The sequence below is a fragment of the Eriocheir sinensis genome, chromosome 13, assembly GCF_024679095.1.
Source record: "Eriocheir sinensis breed Jianghai 21 chromosome 13, ASM2467909v1, whole genome shotgun sequence".
In the NCBI taxonomy this organism is placed as follows: Eukaryota; Metazoa; Arthropoda; class Malacostraca; order Decapoda; family Varunidae; genus Eriocheir; species Eriocheir sinensis.
The window spans coordinates 16,750,264-16,769,262 of record NC_066521.1 but is presented as its reverse complement, the minus strand read 5'-3'; the positions used below and the strand labels follow the sequence as shown (position 1 = coordinate 16,769,262).

General features: G+C 44.2%; 2 protein-coding genes across 8 annotated transcripts in view; both read right to left on the bottom strand.

Annotated features, from left to right (window-relative positions):
• The window catches only part of LOC126998100 (neurexin-1-like), a 193,991-nt gene extending 179,031 nt beyond the window's left edge, over window positions 1-14,960 (bottom strand). For 3 of the 6 annotated variants that reach the window (XM_050859490.1, XM_050859493.1, XM_050859492.1), the window contains exon 1: window positions 6,251-7,525. In XM_050859490.1, coding sequence (XP_050715447.1) covers window positions 6,251-6,844 — 594 coding nt within the window. In that variant the 5' untranslated portion in view covers window positions 6,845-7,525. Of the gene's footprint in view, window positions 1-6,250; window positions 7,527-14,615 lie in introns of those variants that run through there. The other 3 variants (XM_050859495.1, XM_050859491.1, XM_050859494.1) reach the window with 3 other exon arrangements.
• Window positions 14,961-16,139: 1,179 nt separating this feature from the next.
• On the bottom strand, window positions 16,140-18,830 carry LOC126998098 (alpha-(1,3)-fucosyltransferase 10-like). Of its 2 annotated transcripts, none has more exons than XM_050859487.1 (2): window positions 18,698-18,830; window positions 16,140-18,378 (listed from the first exon to the last, which is right to left on the bottom strand). In XM_050859487.1, exon 2 carries the CDS (start codon window positions 17,945-17,947, stop codon window positions 16,316-16,318), a length of 1,632 nt encoding a protein of 543 aa, XP_050715444.1. In that variant the 5' UTR covers window positions 17,948-18,378; window positions 18,698-18,830; the 3' UTR covers window positions 16,140-16,315. The 2 variants fall into 2 exon arrangements, with proteins under 2 accessions (XP_050715444.1, XP_050715445.1); XM_050859488.1 differs by having other exon boundaries at window positions 18,690-18,805.
• Between the last annotated feature and the right edge of the window lie 169 nt (window positions 18,831-18,999).

Here is an 18,999-nt window from a genome sequence, read left to right as displayed (position 1 = left end):
TGAGGGTATCTTGGGTGCATCATGGGTGTGTGGGCGTGGGTCTGGGCGTGGGTTATGGCGTGGGTGGAGTGGACCAAGCATTACCTATTATAACGTGAGGGGGTGGTGGGGGGTCAGGGAGGGGGGGAGGGGGAGGGAAGGGGGTGGGTGCAATCACGAGAAATTAACGTACCATACAAGGCAGGTAAAAATGTACGGTACAGACCGGTAAATTGCATGCCCCCCCTCCCCCCGGCGTTAGAGAGAGAGAGAGAGAGAGAGAGAGAGAGAGAGAGAGAGAGAGAGAGAGAGAGAGAGAGAGAATATGAACGTTGTGAAGAGTATAATGAAGACGGTATAAACGAAGAAAGTGAAGAAGAGGAAAAAAAATATAGAAATAGGAATAAAAGAAAATAATAAAGAATAGGAATGATAGAAAATTAATAGAAAGACAAAACAGAAAATAATAAAAATATGAATAATAGAAAATATCAGAAATAGGAAAAGGAAAAGAAAGAAGAAACCGAATGAAAAAGATTGATAGATAGATAAGGAGAGAGAGAGAGAGAGAGAGAGAGAAGACAATAGGTACAAAGAAAGTGTTACCGAATCTACCTCACCTGTACCCCTACCTCCACCCCCCCCTTACCCCCTACCCCCCCTTACCTTAGCGTACACCTGAGCTGACTTAACGAAGGAGGGACGGCCAGGTAAAGTGAGGGGAGGAGGAGGGGAGATAAGGAGAGGGGAGAGAAGGGAGAGAGGGAGGTATGGAGGGGCGATGAGAGATAAGGAGGTTTAGAATGAAAGAGGAGGAGGGAGAGAGGGAGGGAGGGAGAGAGGGCAAAGGGAAGAAACGGGAGAGAAGGGGAGAGATGGAGGTAAGGGGAGGAGGGGAGAGGAAAGGGGAGCCACGTTCCTCTACTCAACGATAATAGCCACGTGAGGAAGGTATGTAGTAGTTGTAGTAGTAGTAGTAGTAGTAGTAGTAGTAGTAGTAGTAGTAGTAATAATAGTAGTAGAATGAAGAGAAAGAGGAGAAAACGAAAGAGAAAAAGAAGGAAAAAGTAATGGAAAACGAAGAAAAAGGAGTAACATCAGCAGTAACAATAGCAGCAGAAGTAGTAATAGTAGTAGTAGCAGTAGAAGTAGCCGTAGTAGTAGAAGGAGGAAGAAGAATAGCAGGAGGAGGATAAAGACGAAAAAAAAAAAAAAAAAGAGAAGTCACAAGAGCGACAACAACAGCAGCAGAATAGGCAGCAGTAACCGTAGCAGCAACAGTAGTAGCAGCAGGAGGAGGGAAACAACAGAGTACACGAAGAAGTAGCTGGCGCGGCTGGAGTACCCTCAACAGCAATACATATGCACAGGTGTATGGCGCAGGTAAGCGTGACTGGGCGTTCCCGGGGTTTTAATGAAGACTCTCGTGCAGCCCTCATGCCAACAGCCACGGAGCTATACGCCACTGGGAACGGAGGGAGAACGGGAGGGAACAGGAGGAGAAAGAGAGGGAATGGCAGGCTGAGGGAGAGGAGGGATAGAAAAACGGGAGGGAGAACGTGAGTGAATGGGAGGGACAAAGAGAAGATGGAAACGGGAGGAGGAAGAGAGTGAATAGCAGGTTGAAGGAGAGGAGGGACAGAAAAACGGGAGAAGTTAGACGGGAGGGAGAACGTGAGAGAACGGGAGGGACAAACAGAAAATGGAAACGGGAGGAGAGAGGGAAAGGCAGGTTGGGGAGAGGAGGGATAGAAAAACGGGAGAACTTAGACGGGAGGGATAAATTAATGGATTGGAGAAACGGACGGTGGAAATGGTGGAAGGATGACAGGGAATAAGAGGAAGAGGAAGAGGATGGAAGGAAAAATGGTAAAGGTATAGAAGTAGGGGAGAAAGGAAGAAAGGGGAAGAAAGGTCAGAGATAGAGAGAGGAAGAGAATGGAGGGATGGAAGGGGAAGGAGTGTCAGAGGGAGAGAGAAAGGTAGAGAGAGGTAAAGGAGAATGGAGGGGAGGAAGTGGAAGGAATGTAAGATAAAGAGGTAGAGGAAAAGGAAGAGAAGAAAGGGGAAGGCAGGAAGGTCAGAGAGAGAGGTAGAGGAAGGGGAAGGAAGGTCAAAGGGAGAGAGAAAGGTAGAGAGGTAAAGAAGGGGAAGGACTGTAAGATAAAGAGGCAGAGGAAAAGGAAGAGAAGAAAGGGGAGGATAGGAAGGTCAGAGAGACAGAGAGAGAGAGAGAGAGGGGGAGAGAGGTATAGGAGGGTGAGGGGTATAGGACTTTAACCTCACATAGTATCACACACGGCGTTCTTAAAGCAACAATTACTCCTCATTCCAGCACCGGCAGCGTTCGTCTCCCTCACTGCGCCAACACACGCCACACACACACTACAAACACTCCCGTAAATCGATCCACATTGACGCCGCCGACCCCCCCCCCTCCCACCACCACTACCACCACCACCACCACCTCCTCCCCACGTCACGTCCTTGCTTTCTTCCCTCCTTTTTACCCTCCCTTCTCCCGGCGCACGTGAAGTTAGAAAAAAAGTCTCAAAATAGAAAAAATAAGTTAAGGGTTTGAAAAGACGTTACCTAAATGTTCTAAAAAAAGGGATTAGAAGGGATGAGAGAGAGAGAGAGAGAGAGAGAGAGAGAGAGAGAGAGAGAGAGAGAGAGAGAGAGAGAGAGAGAGAGAGAGAGAGAGAGAGAGAGAGAGAGAGAGAGAGAGAGAGAGAGAGAGAGAGAGAGAAAGCGTTTTAGTGGTGGAATGTGCAAATCTACAAACAAGGGCATAAAAAGTAATATATGAAGCGTTAACTCTTATCGATTCTTCACGCTACACACAACTATTGAAGAAAGTAAATAGAGATAGGAAGAAAGAGGAGAAGGATTGGAAAGAATATTAACTTGAAAACGCTTAGCTATTCCACCATTACAACCCCACCTATTCGATTCCACCACCTCAACCTGACACCGCTAAACCTCACTACCCACCACCCACCACCAAGCCCCCCTACACCACTGCCTACACCACCCAATCCACCTATCACCACCCACCTCCACTACCACCATGTCACCACCCATACATATCTACCATCTACCACTGCCTAACCACCACCTCCACTCACCTCCACCTCCACCAGCACAATCTCCACAGTTATTTTTACGTTTGGTTCCACTCTGAGCGGCCGCTAACCCCGACGCGACCCAGCTCTCACCTCCGCCCCTTCCCCTTCAGGCTATCTGCTTTAACCTCGGCCTCTCCAGCTGTCAGTCTCCCCCGAAGAGCCACGGACGAACCCACACACACACACACACACACACACTCACCACTCACACGCCCACTCCCACTCACCCAGGCCACATGCACGCTTGGTATACCTTCTCTTCCTTCCTTCCTTCCTCCTACTCTTCCTCCTCTCTCATGTAGTACTCGTGACATTTTTTTTTTCAGTATGCGGGGTTGACAGAGTAGGAAACAATAGGGGTGTTGTATTTTCATTGCTTCTGCTACTACTACTACTACTACTACTACTACTACTACTACTACCACTACTATTGGCACTGAGGTCCATCCAGGCGGTAAAAAGTTCGACTCTTATGCCATTGATTGAATACGAAAGCTCCTTAGTCATATTTCTCCTCCTCCTCCTCCTACTACTACTACTACTACTACTACTATGACCACCACCACCACCACCACCTTTTTATCGTTAGTTTCTCCCTTTTTTTCCCCTCGCCAGGATAAATTTGTCATCTCGCTAATTCCGGGTTACGTGAGGGGCAAGATAAGCCGTCAGGAAAATATATTGCAGGCGAAGGCATTCCGGGGCGAAGCGTGGCGCCTCTCCCGCCGTGTGATCGAGACAATACAGGTTATCGCGGGTGATTTGGCCTAATGAATTTAATCTAAACTTTGCGGCAGGTGATGAGACGACGAGTGAAATTAAAATACCCACTTTCATCTTTTTTTTTTGTCCCCCTTGGAAATTAAAATAAACAGCGTATATAGATTCAAAATTACAAAACATAACATAAAGTCTCCGTCTGAGCTTCGTGTCCCGTAATAATGAGACGAGTGAGAGAAATTAAAATACCTACTTTCATTTTTTTTTGTCCCCCCTGGAAATTAGAATAAACTTAACGTATATAGATTTAAAATTACAAAACATAACATAAAGTCTCCGTCTGAACTTCGTGTCCCGTAATAATGAGACGAGTGAGAGAAATTAAAATACCCACTTTCATCTTTTTGTTTTTGTCCCCCCTGGAAATTAAAATAAACTTAACGTATATAGATTCAAAATTACAAAACATAACATAAAGTTTCCGTCTGAGCTTCGTGTCCCGTAATAATGAGACGCGTGAGAGAAATTAAAATACCTACTTTCATTTTTTTTTGTCCCCCCTGGAAATTAAAATAAACTTAAAGTATATAGATTCAAAATTACAAAACATAACATAAAGTTTCCGTCTGAGCTTCGTGTCCCGTAATAATGAGACGAGTGAGAGAAATTAAAATACCCACTTTCATCTTTTTGTTTTTGTCCCCCCTGGAAATTAAAATAAACTTAGCGTATAAAGATTCAAAATTACAAAACATAACATAAAGTCTCCGTCTGAGCTTCGTGTCCCGTGATGATGAGACGAGTGAGAGAAATTAAAATACCCGCTTTCATCTTTTTTTTTTTTTGTCCCTGGAAATTAAAATAAACTTAACAGATATATTCAATTGCAAAACATAATACAAAATCTTCATGTAATCTTGATCTAAAATTCGTGTCCTGTGAAGAGATGATGAATGAGAGAAATTAAAATACCAGCTTTATATATATATTTTTTTTTTTTTGCCCCCTGGAAATTAAAATAATCTTAACACATATTCAATTGCATAACGTAATAATAACGGGCTTCCAGGGCTGACGTAATTAGCACCGATCAATCCCCTCTCCCCCCCCCTTGTGACCTTAAAGTAGAGTGTGACCTTAATGTGTGCCACTGACGAAGCTTAACGAGAGGCGGTACAAGGAGAAGAAAAGGAGGAGGAGGAGTAGGAGGAGGAGGTGGAGGAAAAGAACAGAAGGAACAACAATAACATCCTTATATTACCCTCATCATTGAGTGTCTTAGTGGAGGGAAAGAGGAAAGAAGGAGGAAGGAGAAGAGAAGAAGGAGAGGGAAAGAAGAAGTGAAGGAAGAAAAAAGTAAAGCAAAGTATTCAAGGAGAAGATAAATGAAGACAAATGGACATAGCGGAGTGAAAGAAAGACAGAGTAATAGACAGACAGATAGAAGCGAATAGATACACAGACAGGCAGGAAGACGGAAAGACAAAGCGAACGGACGGACGAACAAACAGACAGACAGAGAGGGTCATCTACTATATATTTTAATGCTCTGTAGCTCAACGCCTACACACACATCTCTCTCTCTCTCTCTCTCTCTCTCACACACACACACATACACACACACACACACATACACACACGGCAAACAGTGACCTCACATAACATAAAGGCGAGGGAGGGTAACGCACACTCGCCCTTGCTCGTGGATCTTGGAGGGCGAAAAATAGAACTAACTTTAAGGCCAGAATTCTCGCCTGCCCCGCTCCTGCCTCCTCCTGTCTCCCTCCTGCACCTCCAGCCCCCGTCAGACCTTTTTGTCCCGCCCCGTCGCCGTGCCGTCTTTCTGTCCCTTTATCCTGCTCCTCAAGAGTGTCCTCCACGCCATCATTAATTCATCACACCCTCAGCCTCAACACAGCCCCGCCCCGCCCCGCCCCCGTCCCGCCCTCACGCCCCCAATACTCACTCACTCGGTCACCTGCGGAAGCTAAACACATTATTATTAAAGGTGAGGCCTCAACCACCCGCCACCCCGGCCCGATGAAGAATGGCAGGGACCAGTGATCGCGAGGGCGGTGCGGGGCGCGGAGTGGGCGAGGGGCGGCGGCGGGGAGCAAACGTTGGCGCGGCCCCCACGGGGAGGCGCGGCCGCAGGGTGACAGCGGCGGCCCAGCCCGAGGAGGCGTGAGAGCGCGGCTAATTAGGAGTGAGTGGCGGCTATTGACGCCCTGCACTGCAAACACATCCCCGAGGAGGCAGGTCCGCCACGGCCTTTGTCGAGGAGTGTTCAGCCCCGACAGGCAGGCAGGCCGCCCCGATAAATCAATGGTCAGGCACACAGGCAACATTACAACACAGCACCTGCAGTACGGGCGTCCCGAGGCCCGGTGCAGGGATGGGTGGGGGGAAGGGGTGTGGCTTACCTGACTGGCGATGATGTTCTGGGACCGGGCGAGGCCGTCCCCGCGGGTGTAGGTGAGGCCTTTCAGCTGTCCGGCAAAGCGCGGTTCCAGGGTGACCACAGGCAGCGTGAGCCTGGAGCCCACCTGCCGCGTCAGCAGCAAGGGCAGGCCGCCCAGGTACACGAACGAGTTGGTCTCGGGATTCCCGAAGTTGTGGCTGAGTGCCTTCACGACGCGGGTCTCGACCTCATCGTCCACGGCGAGAAGCGTCTGGTCGAGGCGGCGCGACACACGCACGCGGTGCCAGGCTCCGTCGTGCAGGCCGCGCCCCGCCGTCAGGAGTCGCGCGCCGCCGCCAGTGTTGTAATGCAGCCGCACGGCGCCCTCCACCAGCTTCACCTCGAAGAACTCGTACGAGCCGCCGTCGTCCGTGTACAGCATAAGGCCGTTAGGCTCCCGCGTCAAAAACTCAAACTCGAGGGATCCGTTGGCGCCGGGCACCCACCGCGGGAACTGGGCGAAGGAGGTAGGTGAGCCCTCCATCATGAAGGAAAGGGCGCGGGGCGCGGCGAGGGGCAGCGCCAGGCACCACCACAGCCAGCCGCTGGCACCCATGGCGACCACCTGACCTGGCCTGACTCTATCTACTGCTGCCGTCGACCTTTCTTCACTGCTGCTCTCCTGCTGCTGCCGCTGTGTCTCAACTGCTGGTGCTGGTGCTGCTGTGTCCCTGCTGCTGCTGGGACTCTCTCACTGCCTGGACGAGAGGCAGACGGGGCGAGGGTGACACACTGGCACTCTAACGCGGACGGAGAGGCAACGCGGCACCGCAGCGGACGGACACCCTCACTACACTGGCCTCGACGAGCCCGGCGCCGCTACCACTATGCTGCCTCCCGCCGCCCCCACGCCTCCCGCGCAGAGCCTCCTCTCCCTCGCCCTCCTACCGCCCCGAGCCTCCTCCTCCTCCTCCATTATTCCTTACCTCCGGTTACGTGACGTCACACATCCATCGCCACAGTTCAGTTCTTTTTCCGAACAGGTTGTCATTCCGCGCCACCTCGCCCACACGCCTACTGAAGTCCGGCTCTGCCACGCCCACACCTGCGGCCCCTCCCTGCCCCGCCGCCGCCTGCACCACCACCCCACCGCGTCCTCCTCCACAACCAACGCGATTCCCTTTTACACAAAATCTGCTTTCCCTAACAACGTCATGTCCATTCCATAACATCATAAAGGCCTCCGCTTGCACCAGAATAACCGGCGCGCCTCTCAGACAGAACAGCAACGACGGCCTCCTAAAAGCACACACCTAAGCCTATTACACGCTAACTTAAGTTAAGGCAACGAAATTAAAGAGAAGACAGCCGAGATCACGCGTGACCGAACTCTGTTTTCTTGTCCTGGAATCACATGAGACCAAAGTGCTGTTTTCTTGTTGTTTTGCCGAAGTCTATCGTGACGGCGAGACGAGCGGAGTGTGTGGGAGGAAAATGAAAGGGCGGGGGAGGGAAGGAAAAGAAAGGAGGAAATTATGGAGAGAAGGAAGAAACACTGAGGAAGAAGGTGTGTTTCTATATACCAGTGTGTTAGAAAAATATTGGAGGAAATAAAGGGATGGAGGGAAGGGAGTGATGGAGAGGTGGAGGGGAGGGAGAGATGAAGGGAGGCTTTGTCAAGATGTTCCCAGGTAGAGAGGAAGAGAGAGAATGTCGCTCGATGTAAAAGATGTCAGGATAAAAAAGGGACACACACACACACACACACACACACACACACACACACACACACACACACAGTCAGACGCCAAGGTAGTGCATGGGAGTGAGAAAATATACGCACTACTACCATCCACGTACATTATGTTTCAACGCAAATTGAATTAACATGGAAATGGACAAGGAACAAACAAACAGCATAAGCATATAAGCACATTCCTGTATACTGCACACACACACACACACACACACACACACACACACACACAGTCAAGTAGGCAGGTGTCCGGTGTCCCCTCGATACCTACGGGTCACATCCTTGAACATTTCGGCGCCCAAGCACATACATTTAACATTTTCGTGGGATTTGTGGGCATTGCCATGGGTAGTTTTATGACCCTGGTGGTGGTCTGGCCATTCCTCTGTACCGTGAACCGAAAATAACACTCATTAAAACCCGATTAATCTCGTTTTAGGCCCTTGGAAATTAGTTGATGTAGGAGGCGGGGCGTCTGATAACACCGCCCGTAGCCTCCCCGTGCATGCCTCGCCGATGGGGCCACGATAGCATCAGTTACGGGTGTCGCCCAAATTAAATCTTTCTCCGCCACTTCCCTCGGGGTCAGAAGGCGACACGACACCGGCAATTAACACTGGCATCCCACGTACACCTAGAAATAACAGCAGCACCCATCCCTCCCCCATAGCTCAGAATGCACACACCCAGAAATACGACCTAATTCCCTTCCTCGCCTCGCCCACGCCCACTCGCAAATACCGACCGAGTTTATACTGAGTGCGGTAAAGGAGACAGACCAAGGGGGGATACAGCAAGCAAATGAACGCTGATCTAATTATCCGTCATCGAGAATAGCTAATGGAAGATGCCATAAAGAGAGTAACAAGCTTAGCTATACACGGAGGCGGTTTGATGCTGCCCTTCTGATAGAGTTATGACGCAGAGCCATATATAGTAAGCACTTACCTAAAACTGTGGCTTGGAACTTACATCTTTATTAAGAGCCTCGTGATCAATCCAAAGTTTCTAGACCATAAACAGTGATGTAAAAATAAGACCTGGAAAAATTAAGCTAACTGAAAGTGGCAAAATAGCTACTGAGGATAATTTATGAAACAAAATTTAATAAAAGTCCAGAAAATTGGTGGACAAACAAACGAACAGAAATATAAGTAAACAGACAGAAGAAAAACAAATAGACAGAAGACAGATGAAATTGGTAGACAGACAAACGAACATAAATATAAATAACCAGACAGAAGCAAAACAAATAGACAGAAGACAGATAAAAGTGGAAAACAGACAAACGAACAGAAATATAAATAACCAGACAGAAACAAAATAAATAGACAAGAGACAGATAAAACTGGTAGACAGACAAACCAAAGCAGATCACAAAAATAGGCAGGCATACCGTACTAAAACTAAACAAACGAGGCAAATTCACAATAAAACAGGCTGATAACATTATGATCATCTTCACTTCACCGACGCGCCCCAAATACCACACGCCATCATAACTGTCCCCCGGTTTATCCACTTGATTTAAACCTTCCTCCGGTCCTTAAATAATAACTCCCGCTTATTAGTCACCTAATACGACCGTAATTTGCATAATTGGTGGTTAACTGCGTATGATGGGATTCAACAGGTGATTTTATATACACAAGTAGGACTTACAATGTAAATAAGAGATAATGACATGGTTACGACGCGATTCGCTCTTGTGTGACCTTTACAGAATTCCGCGAAAGTAGGACGAGTGGTATGAATACAAGGCAATCATATGAATAACGCGCAACTCTTAAATAGTTTACGTAGCCTATGCAAAATAATAATGTACGCAAGCATATAAATGGCGGCATAAATGAGAAAATCAGGATACAAAGAGACTATCAACCGTTTCAGCTGTTTAACGAAGTCACATTTTTGACGTAACATGTGCGACTCTTTATAGTTTACATAGTCTATGCAAAATAATAATGTACACAAGCATATAAATGGCGACATAAATGAGAAAATCAGGATACAAAGAGATTATCAACCGTTTCAGTTGTTTAAAGAAGTCACATGCATTTTAAACGTAACATGTAAGACTAACGATGCGAAACTCTTTATAGTTTACGTAGTCTATGCAAAATAATAATGTACACAAGCATATAAATGGCGACATAAATGAGAAAACCAGAATACAAACAGATTATCAACCGTTTCAGTTGTTTAAAGAAGTCACATTTTAGACGTAACATGTAAGACTAACGATGCGAAACTCTTTATAGTTGACGTAGTCTATGCAAAATGACAACGTAAACAAGCATGGAAATGGCGACGTAAATGAGAAAATCAGAAAACAAACCGATTATCAACCGTTTCAGTTATTAAAGAAGTCACATTTTAGACGTAACTGTATGACTAACGATGCGAGACTGACATTTTAAACCTACAGAATTCATAAACATAGACAGATCTGTTTGTATAAAGCTGATTGTCACCGTAAAAAGATACATAAAAACTTGGATATGACACGATTCTCGAATGCCAAATACATCTGAAAGGTTATGAAAATCTTACTTATAAAACATTTCAAATTCGAAACACGATACGCGACGCAAAAACTTAAGAAACAAAGAAGGTAAAGCCAGGCAACACCCGACGTCCCTTTAAGGCCGCCTCCACAACGCCGGGAAGAAGCAACAACACGAGGAGAAGGAAGGAAAAAAATAAGGCAAGAATTACGGAAGTGTTTTTGCATCACCCGCCAAAAGGTATTGGAAACCACTCCCCGGGCGGCTTGTAGGCTCCGAAACGCTTTTAGGGAAGGACAAGAGGATTTAATGTTCTACGCCCCTCCAGAGAGCTTTTGGTTTACTTATGAGACCTCGCTTTCTTTATTTTTGTATCTTATCCTACGCCTTTAAGCTGGTGAGCCGTTTCTTCCTTCCTTCCGTGGCCATTTAACCCGCATGCAAGCAAAAAGGTCAGAGGCCAGAGGGGAAAAAATAAAGTTTGACCTCATGAATGAAGAAATATACTTAAAGATGATATTATATAAACATACATACATATATACATGGGTTTTGAAAATGGTTATCTATTTTGTTTTTCTTTCTTTCAACTTCATCCTGTTTGCCGTTCTGTTTTTGCCTCTCTCTCTCTCTCTCTCTCTCTCTCTCTCTCTCTCTCTCTCTCTCTCTCTCTCTCTCTCTCTCTCTCTCTCTCTCTCTCTCACACCATACACTCATATCAAAGTCTTCGCCATTTTATTAAGAGCCTATCCTTAAGGAGCACATTGAAGCCGCAATACAGTGTTCTGTGGTGCCGCCCCAGGTGTTGCGTTACCCCTATGATGGCACCTCTTAATACAAGTGTCTAGCCTAGAGGAGGGGGCGTCTCCTTGCCCTGTTATGGTCCATCTTTTTAGTACGATGAAAGGCAAGATTATAAGTGAGTATTAAAAGCAAGGATATATCATTAGCAAGTGCCGTTGTTGATAGCCACTTCACGGCCGATTATAATACAGTTTTTCATCATTTATGGGCTGTTTGAGGGTGTTCTTTTCGCTCTATATGAATTTAAGAGGAACAAAAGTTAACATATTGCCTAAAAAAATGTGTCTAAAGTACCTCTCGGTGGCTTGTTATGGGGAGATTAATTTTGGCGCGAATGACAGCACGGGATAACGACCAAAAAATATATATAAATTGAAAAAAAACGCTTCTACTTCCCTCGTCCCCCCTAAAAACCCCTCACCCCCTGGCGTAGTGTCCGTTCAATGGGGGAAGGAATGAAAAGGAGAAAGAAAGGAAGAAAGAAGACGCCATCCTCACGCATATTAATTCTGTACCCTCCACCACAACATGTCCTGGTGACGTGAGTGTTGGCACGGTCGCGGGTTGGTGGCTGTCGCGTGTGGCTGGTGGACTCATCACAGCCAACCACTCAACTCTTGCTACCGAGCTATCGCGGCCCAACCAAGCAATCAGCCGTCCATGAAGTTTGTTATTACGAACGTCGACTAAGACCTGACAACAAGCCTAGAACGAGTTGGCTGTTATCGTAATCATGTTCATATTTTCGTAGACTGCTTGATGTCCTTGAAAGTCAGTCAGTCAGTCAGTCAATCAGTCAGTCAGTCAGTAAGTTAGGCAGTCAGTTGCTTCCTCAAATGTGAAATGTCATCAGTCCCTCCCTAAGTTCGTTACCAAATGTCATACAATCACACAACTCAGGCAAATTATGATGATTTGAATATATTAGTAATAGTAATAATAATAATAATAATAATAATAATAATAATAATAATAATAATAATAATAATAATAACGATAACAATAATAATAATAATAATAATAATAATAATAATAATAATGATAATAATAATAATAATAATAATAATAATAATAATGATACTGGAAAACTGAAAATGCTGCAGATGTTTCTTGCAATTCTCTCTCTCTCTCTCTCTCTCTCTCTCTCTCTCTCTCTCTCTCTCTCTCTCTCTCTCTCTCTCTCTCTCTCTCTCTCTCACCACGCGTGTGAAAGTAGGATAAACCCACGTTCAAGAGAGAGAGAGAGAGAGAGAGAGAGAGAGAGAGAGAGATAAAGACAGAGCGCTAGAACAAAATCGATAAGGGAGATACCGTTGCCTCAGAGGTAGCCGCCCTTCTCTCTCTCTCTCTCTCTCTGGCCCCTATATTGCTCTGCCAGTTCTCGCCAACGGAGCGTGTCTTGAGCCTGTCAGTGCGGACAATGATTAATTTCCTTCGCGAACAGTTAATCATTACTGCCCTGTATTGTGTCAAGGGAACTTAGAATAACCTGCCCGATACGTATGCTGGAAGGCCTCTCTGGACGTTTATTTATAGTAACTTAAAGCTCGTTCGTGGAATATAGGCTAAATGCGCTGTTTCTGTATCCCTGAATCATATCAACGTGTATTTACCTTTTGCTGCAATCGACATCTGCATTGGTACATCCAGAAGATAAGTGACAGCAGCAAATGAAGCTCTCACTAAAAACCCTGACGCCCCAAGGCTGTTGTATCTCTAAACGGAATCTCTTAACTCTAAATTGAACTGAACTCAACTAAATCTCTAAACTGAACTTTAAACAATCTCTAAACTAAACTCTAAATTGAACTGAAACTCTAAAATGAACTAAATCTCTAAACTGAATCTCTAAACTTTAAATCATCTCTAAACTGAACTGAACTCTAAATTGAATCTCTATAAACCAGAAGGTATACATGATATAGCAACAGCTGAAGCTCTCACCTAAAACCCTGACGCCCCAAGGCTGCTGAATCTTTAAAAAGCAAGACACGCCACTCGTAACACAAAAAAACGAGCTAGGCTACGTAATTTTACATTTGTTATAATTCATTTTATTTATATCAACCTTTCCCAGGATACATTTGTCATATACTGCAGATTACGTGTTATTTTCTTTAATATTTTCTGTACAGGTTATTACAGCCAACGGGGAATATTGAGATTATTGTAGCCCAGTCCGCTGCCAGTGTCAACAACGGCACAGTGTGAAGTGAATCACACGCTTTTTTTTCATAAACAAACTCGACAATTAAAACTCATCAAACTAAATATAACATAAACTGAACTAACTTTTAAATTTAAGCTAAACTAACCTTACCTTACCTGTGCCTCTGCCAAATTGCAATGTGCTAGGCTATGCTCAAACTTTTTACATCATTGTCTAAGTTTCTTTAATTTTCCGTAAACTGTTAATCACTGCTGCATTTAGGGACCAACATACAATAAATAAGGACAGCATAAACCTCACGCGAAATGGCTACGGTACAAGAGCCAGTATTATCCCAGCCAACACCTCACGCGACACACTGCAGAAACATTTTTTTTTTTTAATCGTTTCGAAAAAATATACAACAGCAGCGGCTCAATCTTTGCATCTCGCCAAACAAAAACTGGACATTATAAACATGTTCGCTATAAAAAAATATATAGCTCACTACCTGTGTACCTGAATAAATACTACTAAGCTTACTGAATGAAGACCCCTTATTGTCCAGTGTACATACTCCCAAAACACAAATGGTAACCAGGAAACGATACATCTTGTAAGGCAATGAATGAACCATTTGGGGAACCTTAATATTTACGTCCATGTTGAGAAAGAGGGAGACTCATAGCCCGTCCAACCCCATAAGGGAAAAATAATGACGCTAAACAAGAAGAAAGAGGTGACTGATGATCGGGGGGAAAGGTAGGTCAATTTTGGAGGCCCATTCAACTTTTCCTACTATATTTCCTTGTCATGTTATGGATAATGAATGAGCCAACCAAAGGCCGGATTCATCAAACCACTTACGAGACCTGTTGTTGGTAAGTCTTCTGGTAACTCCATCATCTAGGAACGCTCTTGATCTTAAGGCGAACCAATGGCAATAAAAGAAGTGTCGACCAGCATCGGAGCAGCCTAAACACAAAAATCATTCGTAGAGGACAAATTTACTTAAAGACTTATACCAACGACCGGTCTTCTAGTGGCTTGATGAATCCGGCCCCAGGTGAGCAAACAAGGTGAGTAAATCAGAACACTGAAGAAGATAAAGGTGACTGGTGATCGGAGGACAATAAATAACAGCAATAAACAAACAACAGCAGACACTCACCTTTAGAGGAAGTCATGCCTGTACTCATCACGTGACAGCTTCCAAACAGCAGCCCTCGTCCTCTTGCATCAGCCAATCCTTCATCATCGACACCAGCGGCCACAAAAAGGAGAAAACAGATCCATTCATGACAACTTTGAGGTCATAGAAGGCTTGCAGGATGATGAGAACTTCCCTCCACGTTGGGATTACAGCCTCGGTAGTATTAGTCCGTTCGCCTCTTTCTTTACCTTCTGTGAGTTAGTGAGTTGAGTTCCATGTGGCTAACAGTAAGTCTCACCCTCACGAAAGTAATAATTGATTCCGCCCACTTGTCATGTCACGTCAAAAGTTTGTTTACGGAAGAGCCGCGTCCGCACCGCCGAGCTACCTCTTCTTCTTCTTCTTTAGACCTGAATACTCTCTTCCTCTCTTCTATGTGGATTAGTTGTCTTATTTTTCAGTCTCTTTTTCCTCCCTTTCAGTTCTCAAGCCTCTGTCCTCCTCCTCCTTCCTGTCTTCCCACTCCTGTCTCCTAATTGCCAGTGCCAAGGCGGGGAACGAAAGGGAAAACAACGCGAAATTTGACTTTTATACATTTCTGCCCCCCCAGCACACATATTTGACAAGGTTTTCGTAGGCGTTTGGGGCATTTTCAGGGGCAGTTTAATGACCTTTGTGGTAGTTTGACCCTTCTTCTGTACCATGAATGTAAAAAATACTCATTAAAACCCGCTTTGTCTCCTCTTCAAGCTGTGGAAATAGTAGGTGTGAGAAGCGGAATCGTCCATATATACCAAATACAATGTCTACTGATCTCTATGATAACTGAATGGGCGGTCTCCCTGTCTAGAATATACTTTTTCCACTTAGAAATTAAGATGGTGGGCAGAAAACCATGGTAAAAATCATCCCCCATCACTCAATGTCATTTCATTTGCTTCATTCACAGCAAACGTATTGTCCTCTGCTCTCCCGTCCTTACAAAAATCATTCTGCTTCTCATACAGCATCTTATCTTTCCATTTAGGTTTTTTTTTTTTTCAACGCTGCAGTGAAAACTTTGCCTATAGTATTTGTTAGTGCAATAGATCAATAATCCTTCATTTCATTTTTACCCACGCATCCTCCTTTATTTGTCATTTTAAACTCACTCCATTTCCTTGGCACTCTTTCCTTTCCATGGTCGGCAGGTGAGGCAATGCGTCTCCTGGTGTATGCCCCCGTTTATTAGTATCACACTTTACTCATTCGATCACCTTCAGACCTTCCACATTCTTATTATCAAACATCTAAAAAATACCATTCTTACCAGCCTCCTTAATCCTTCTCTCCTAGGGACTGAATTATATAATAGCCACCCTTCACTTTTGCTTCATAATCTTCCCATCTGCTCCAGCCAGAGGGACAGGATACAGTTCTGCCCTTTACCTGAATTCAGCTTTAAACATCCTCCATTGCATAAATACAACCTGTGCGTCTAACAGTTTCATCAAGATGTCTGGCTGCACTATAAGATTTTTTTATATATAATCATACAGGTAATTAAGAGACAGGCTTTTTTATTATTCATTTTACAAGCACAGATAAAAAAATATAAATTGATTTATAAAATAACCGTACTCTTATTAACTTACAGAAGACAACAGTATTGACACTTGGCACATAAACTATGACCATTTGGCACATAAACTATGACTCATTACACTCAAAGTTAAAGCTCATAACTCATCATGTGTGTGTCTGAAAGGAAATCTCTTAAAGAAGTCTTTGGCTCTCAAGCTTTCAAACACTTTGGTAAAAAATTCATCTTCACCTACTACTTTGTTATTCTTTAAAGAGTCACCCAACACCTCAGCCTCTGTTTTGGACTTCTCATACTCCTCTAACCAATAGCTGTCTTCATTTACATGATTTGTTAGCACTGTTTTTGGTTCTGGGCAATTAATGTGACTAACATCTGCAATTTTTGGTGTGTACACTGTTTTGCTGGTTAAATGTGGATGGTGATAATATATTTGATCACAGACGTAACATTCAAAATGGTCTATGAAACTACCTTTGTCTAAGTCATCTAAACCCCACTGGCGTTCATCAATTGCAGAAATCAGCTTTGAGTTTGTAATTTCTCCATGAATTTTGTGTGTCAGATGTGTTTCATACAAGGAGTCATTTCTCAGTAATGTGTGCAAGTAATCTGCTAAGTCCTTAGGAGTAGCAAAATCGGAGATTTTAATGACTGATTTGGGATTTGGTGCCCAGTCATCTATTTTTGGTGATCCCCAATACACTGGTACAGATCCTACAATCAATGGACGCCAGAATTTCTCAGTAATGTAATCGTCACATCCATAATTTTCTATTGTGAGAGTGAACTTGTATCTGGCTAAGATGTGCCTAAAATCTTTATGGTCAAAATAAGAAGCATCTTCAAGGGGAGGTGGTAGTGGCCTTGTGTTGAGACAATTGCCCAAGGAATCTATTTTGATGTACCTAGAAAGCTCGGCCATGTATTCATCTCGTTCTGATGGTGAATCACAGTCAGAATGAATATAAACGATTGGAGCAATATTCTTGAATGATTTGTCACCGTTACTTCCATCAGTCACTGGCTCTTTGTTTATTTTACTTGCATCTTCATTTTGATATGCATTATCCTTTTTCTGTTTTTCATTTTCCATACTGTGTGTTCTCTCTTTTGTTTTACCATTTTGCACATTTCCTCTTTTTGAAGAATTTAAGTATTCTTTCAGAAACTTACTTTTCCTCTTGGTGGTAACAAACTCTTTCTTAGAGGTAAGAGAATCAATTGAAGGAAGAAATTGGAGAGTTAGAGGAAAGTCACTCTCCCTCTTAAAAGTTCCAGTAAGATTAAATGCTTGCACAACAGGAAGGTGATTCAAAATCGGTCGATTTTTTGGTGACTCCTCATGCAATAGTCCCCACCAAATATCATTCCTACGAGGCAAAGGAAGGTCAGTGGGATTGAAGTCAGTTCCATAGAAGAGGGCCACTTTGGCAGTAGAACGAAGAAGTTGACTTCGATCTTGTGTGAGGCAGCAGCTCCCCATGGTACAGTGGCGAGGGAGGCCATGGACGCCCGTAAAGGGCGTCCACCAAACAATGATGGGCATGTCCAGATCCTCACGGCAGTCTTGGGCGTCTTCCTCATTATAGTCTTCATATTCACCCCAGTTTGCTTGTGCTTTCAGGTATCCTCCAATATGTTCCTCATGCTGCTGCCTCTCTTCAGTTGATTTGGTTTCTTGTGCTACACCCACTACATACTCCTTGGCTATAGATACACATAATATAACACAAATTGCAATACTAGCATAATAGTGCATGTTCATTTTACAGGCCAGTTTGTTGATAATCTTAAATGAATAATAGGTTAGGGTTATGAGGCTCTGGATGAATTAAAATCTTGCAGTTTCTGTCAGGAAATATTAGTCAGGCAGGGGAAGCTACATAATTGAATGAGATATTCATTTACATATTCCTCAATACTAATGAGTATAAAGTTTGACATGGCCAGACAATAACCCAAAACTCATTAAGGTAACCAGAAGAAAACGTCAATTGGTTATTTCTAAGTGAAGAGGTTGGCTTCATTTAGTTGGTGTTATTCTGATGTGTCTTCCTGGCTGAAGGCTGAAGAGTGGCAAGGAATGTCTGCCAGGCCAAAGTTGAAGGAATGAGGGTCTTGGATAAGTGATCTGCAGCACCATGTGTGTTGAGATGGTCCTTAGTTGTCCTGATGATCTGTTCCAATTAGGGATCGCTGTAAAGAGGGGAAAAAGTGAGGTGATTACTATATATGTAGTTTACCTGAATGAAAAATAAAATACTAAACACCTTAAGGACAATTTACAGTTTCACCCAACCAACGATTTTCTCACGTGGTTCATTCATGTTTTTCTGGTGATAAATGTAGTGAATTGCACGATTTTGTACCTCATTTTCGCTTCAAATGTCAACTTTTCGAGTTATACCTCTTTTCAAGTTATGCCTATCCCACGATCTTCGGGGACTTTGCTTAGAATTACATTTACTTGATAAGAGGTTTAATTAATAGAACTCATTTGAACAGACCATCATACCCTTCCTATTCTCTCCCTCCCCTGCCACAGCCCCTCCCTGGCCACACAGGTGTCGTGACGTGGGCCGGACACAGACAACACACCTGCCCCCAGCCACACTTGTCAAGGAGTTTGTTTACATCCGGAGGAACAAACTCGATCAATGGATGGTACTCAAAAACATCGAATAGTTTACTTCTCTCCCCAAACCTCAGCAATTCAATACACAATACCAGCTTTTCAAGATATTTCCCACTCAAAAAGAACATAAGACTCCCTGGATAAGTCCCGTATTGGCTGATAATCGACAATGGGAATGATAT

Excerpts from the sequence above, each read along its gene's own strand:
- LOC126998098 (XM_050859487.1), bottom strand. The coding sequence starts at position 17,947 with ATGAACATGCACTATTATGCTAGTATTGCAATTTGTGTTATATTATGT.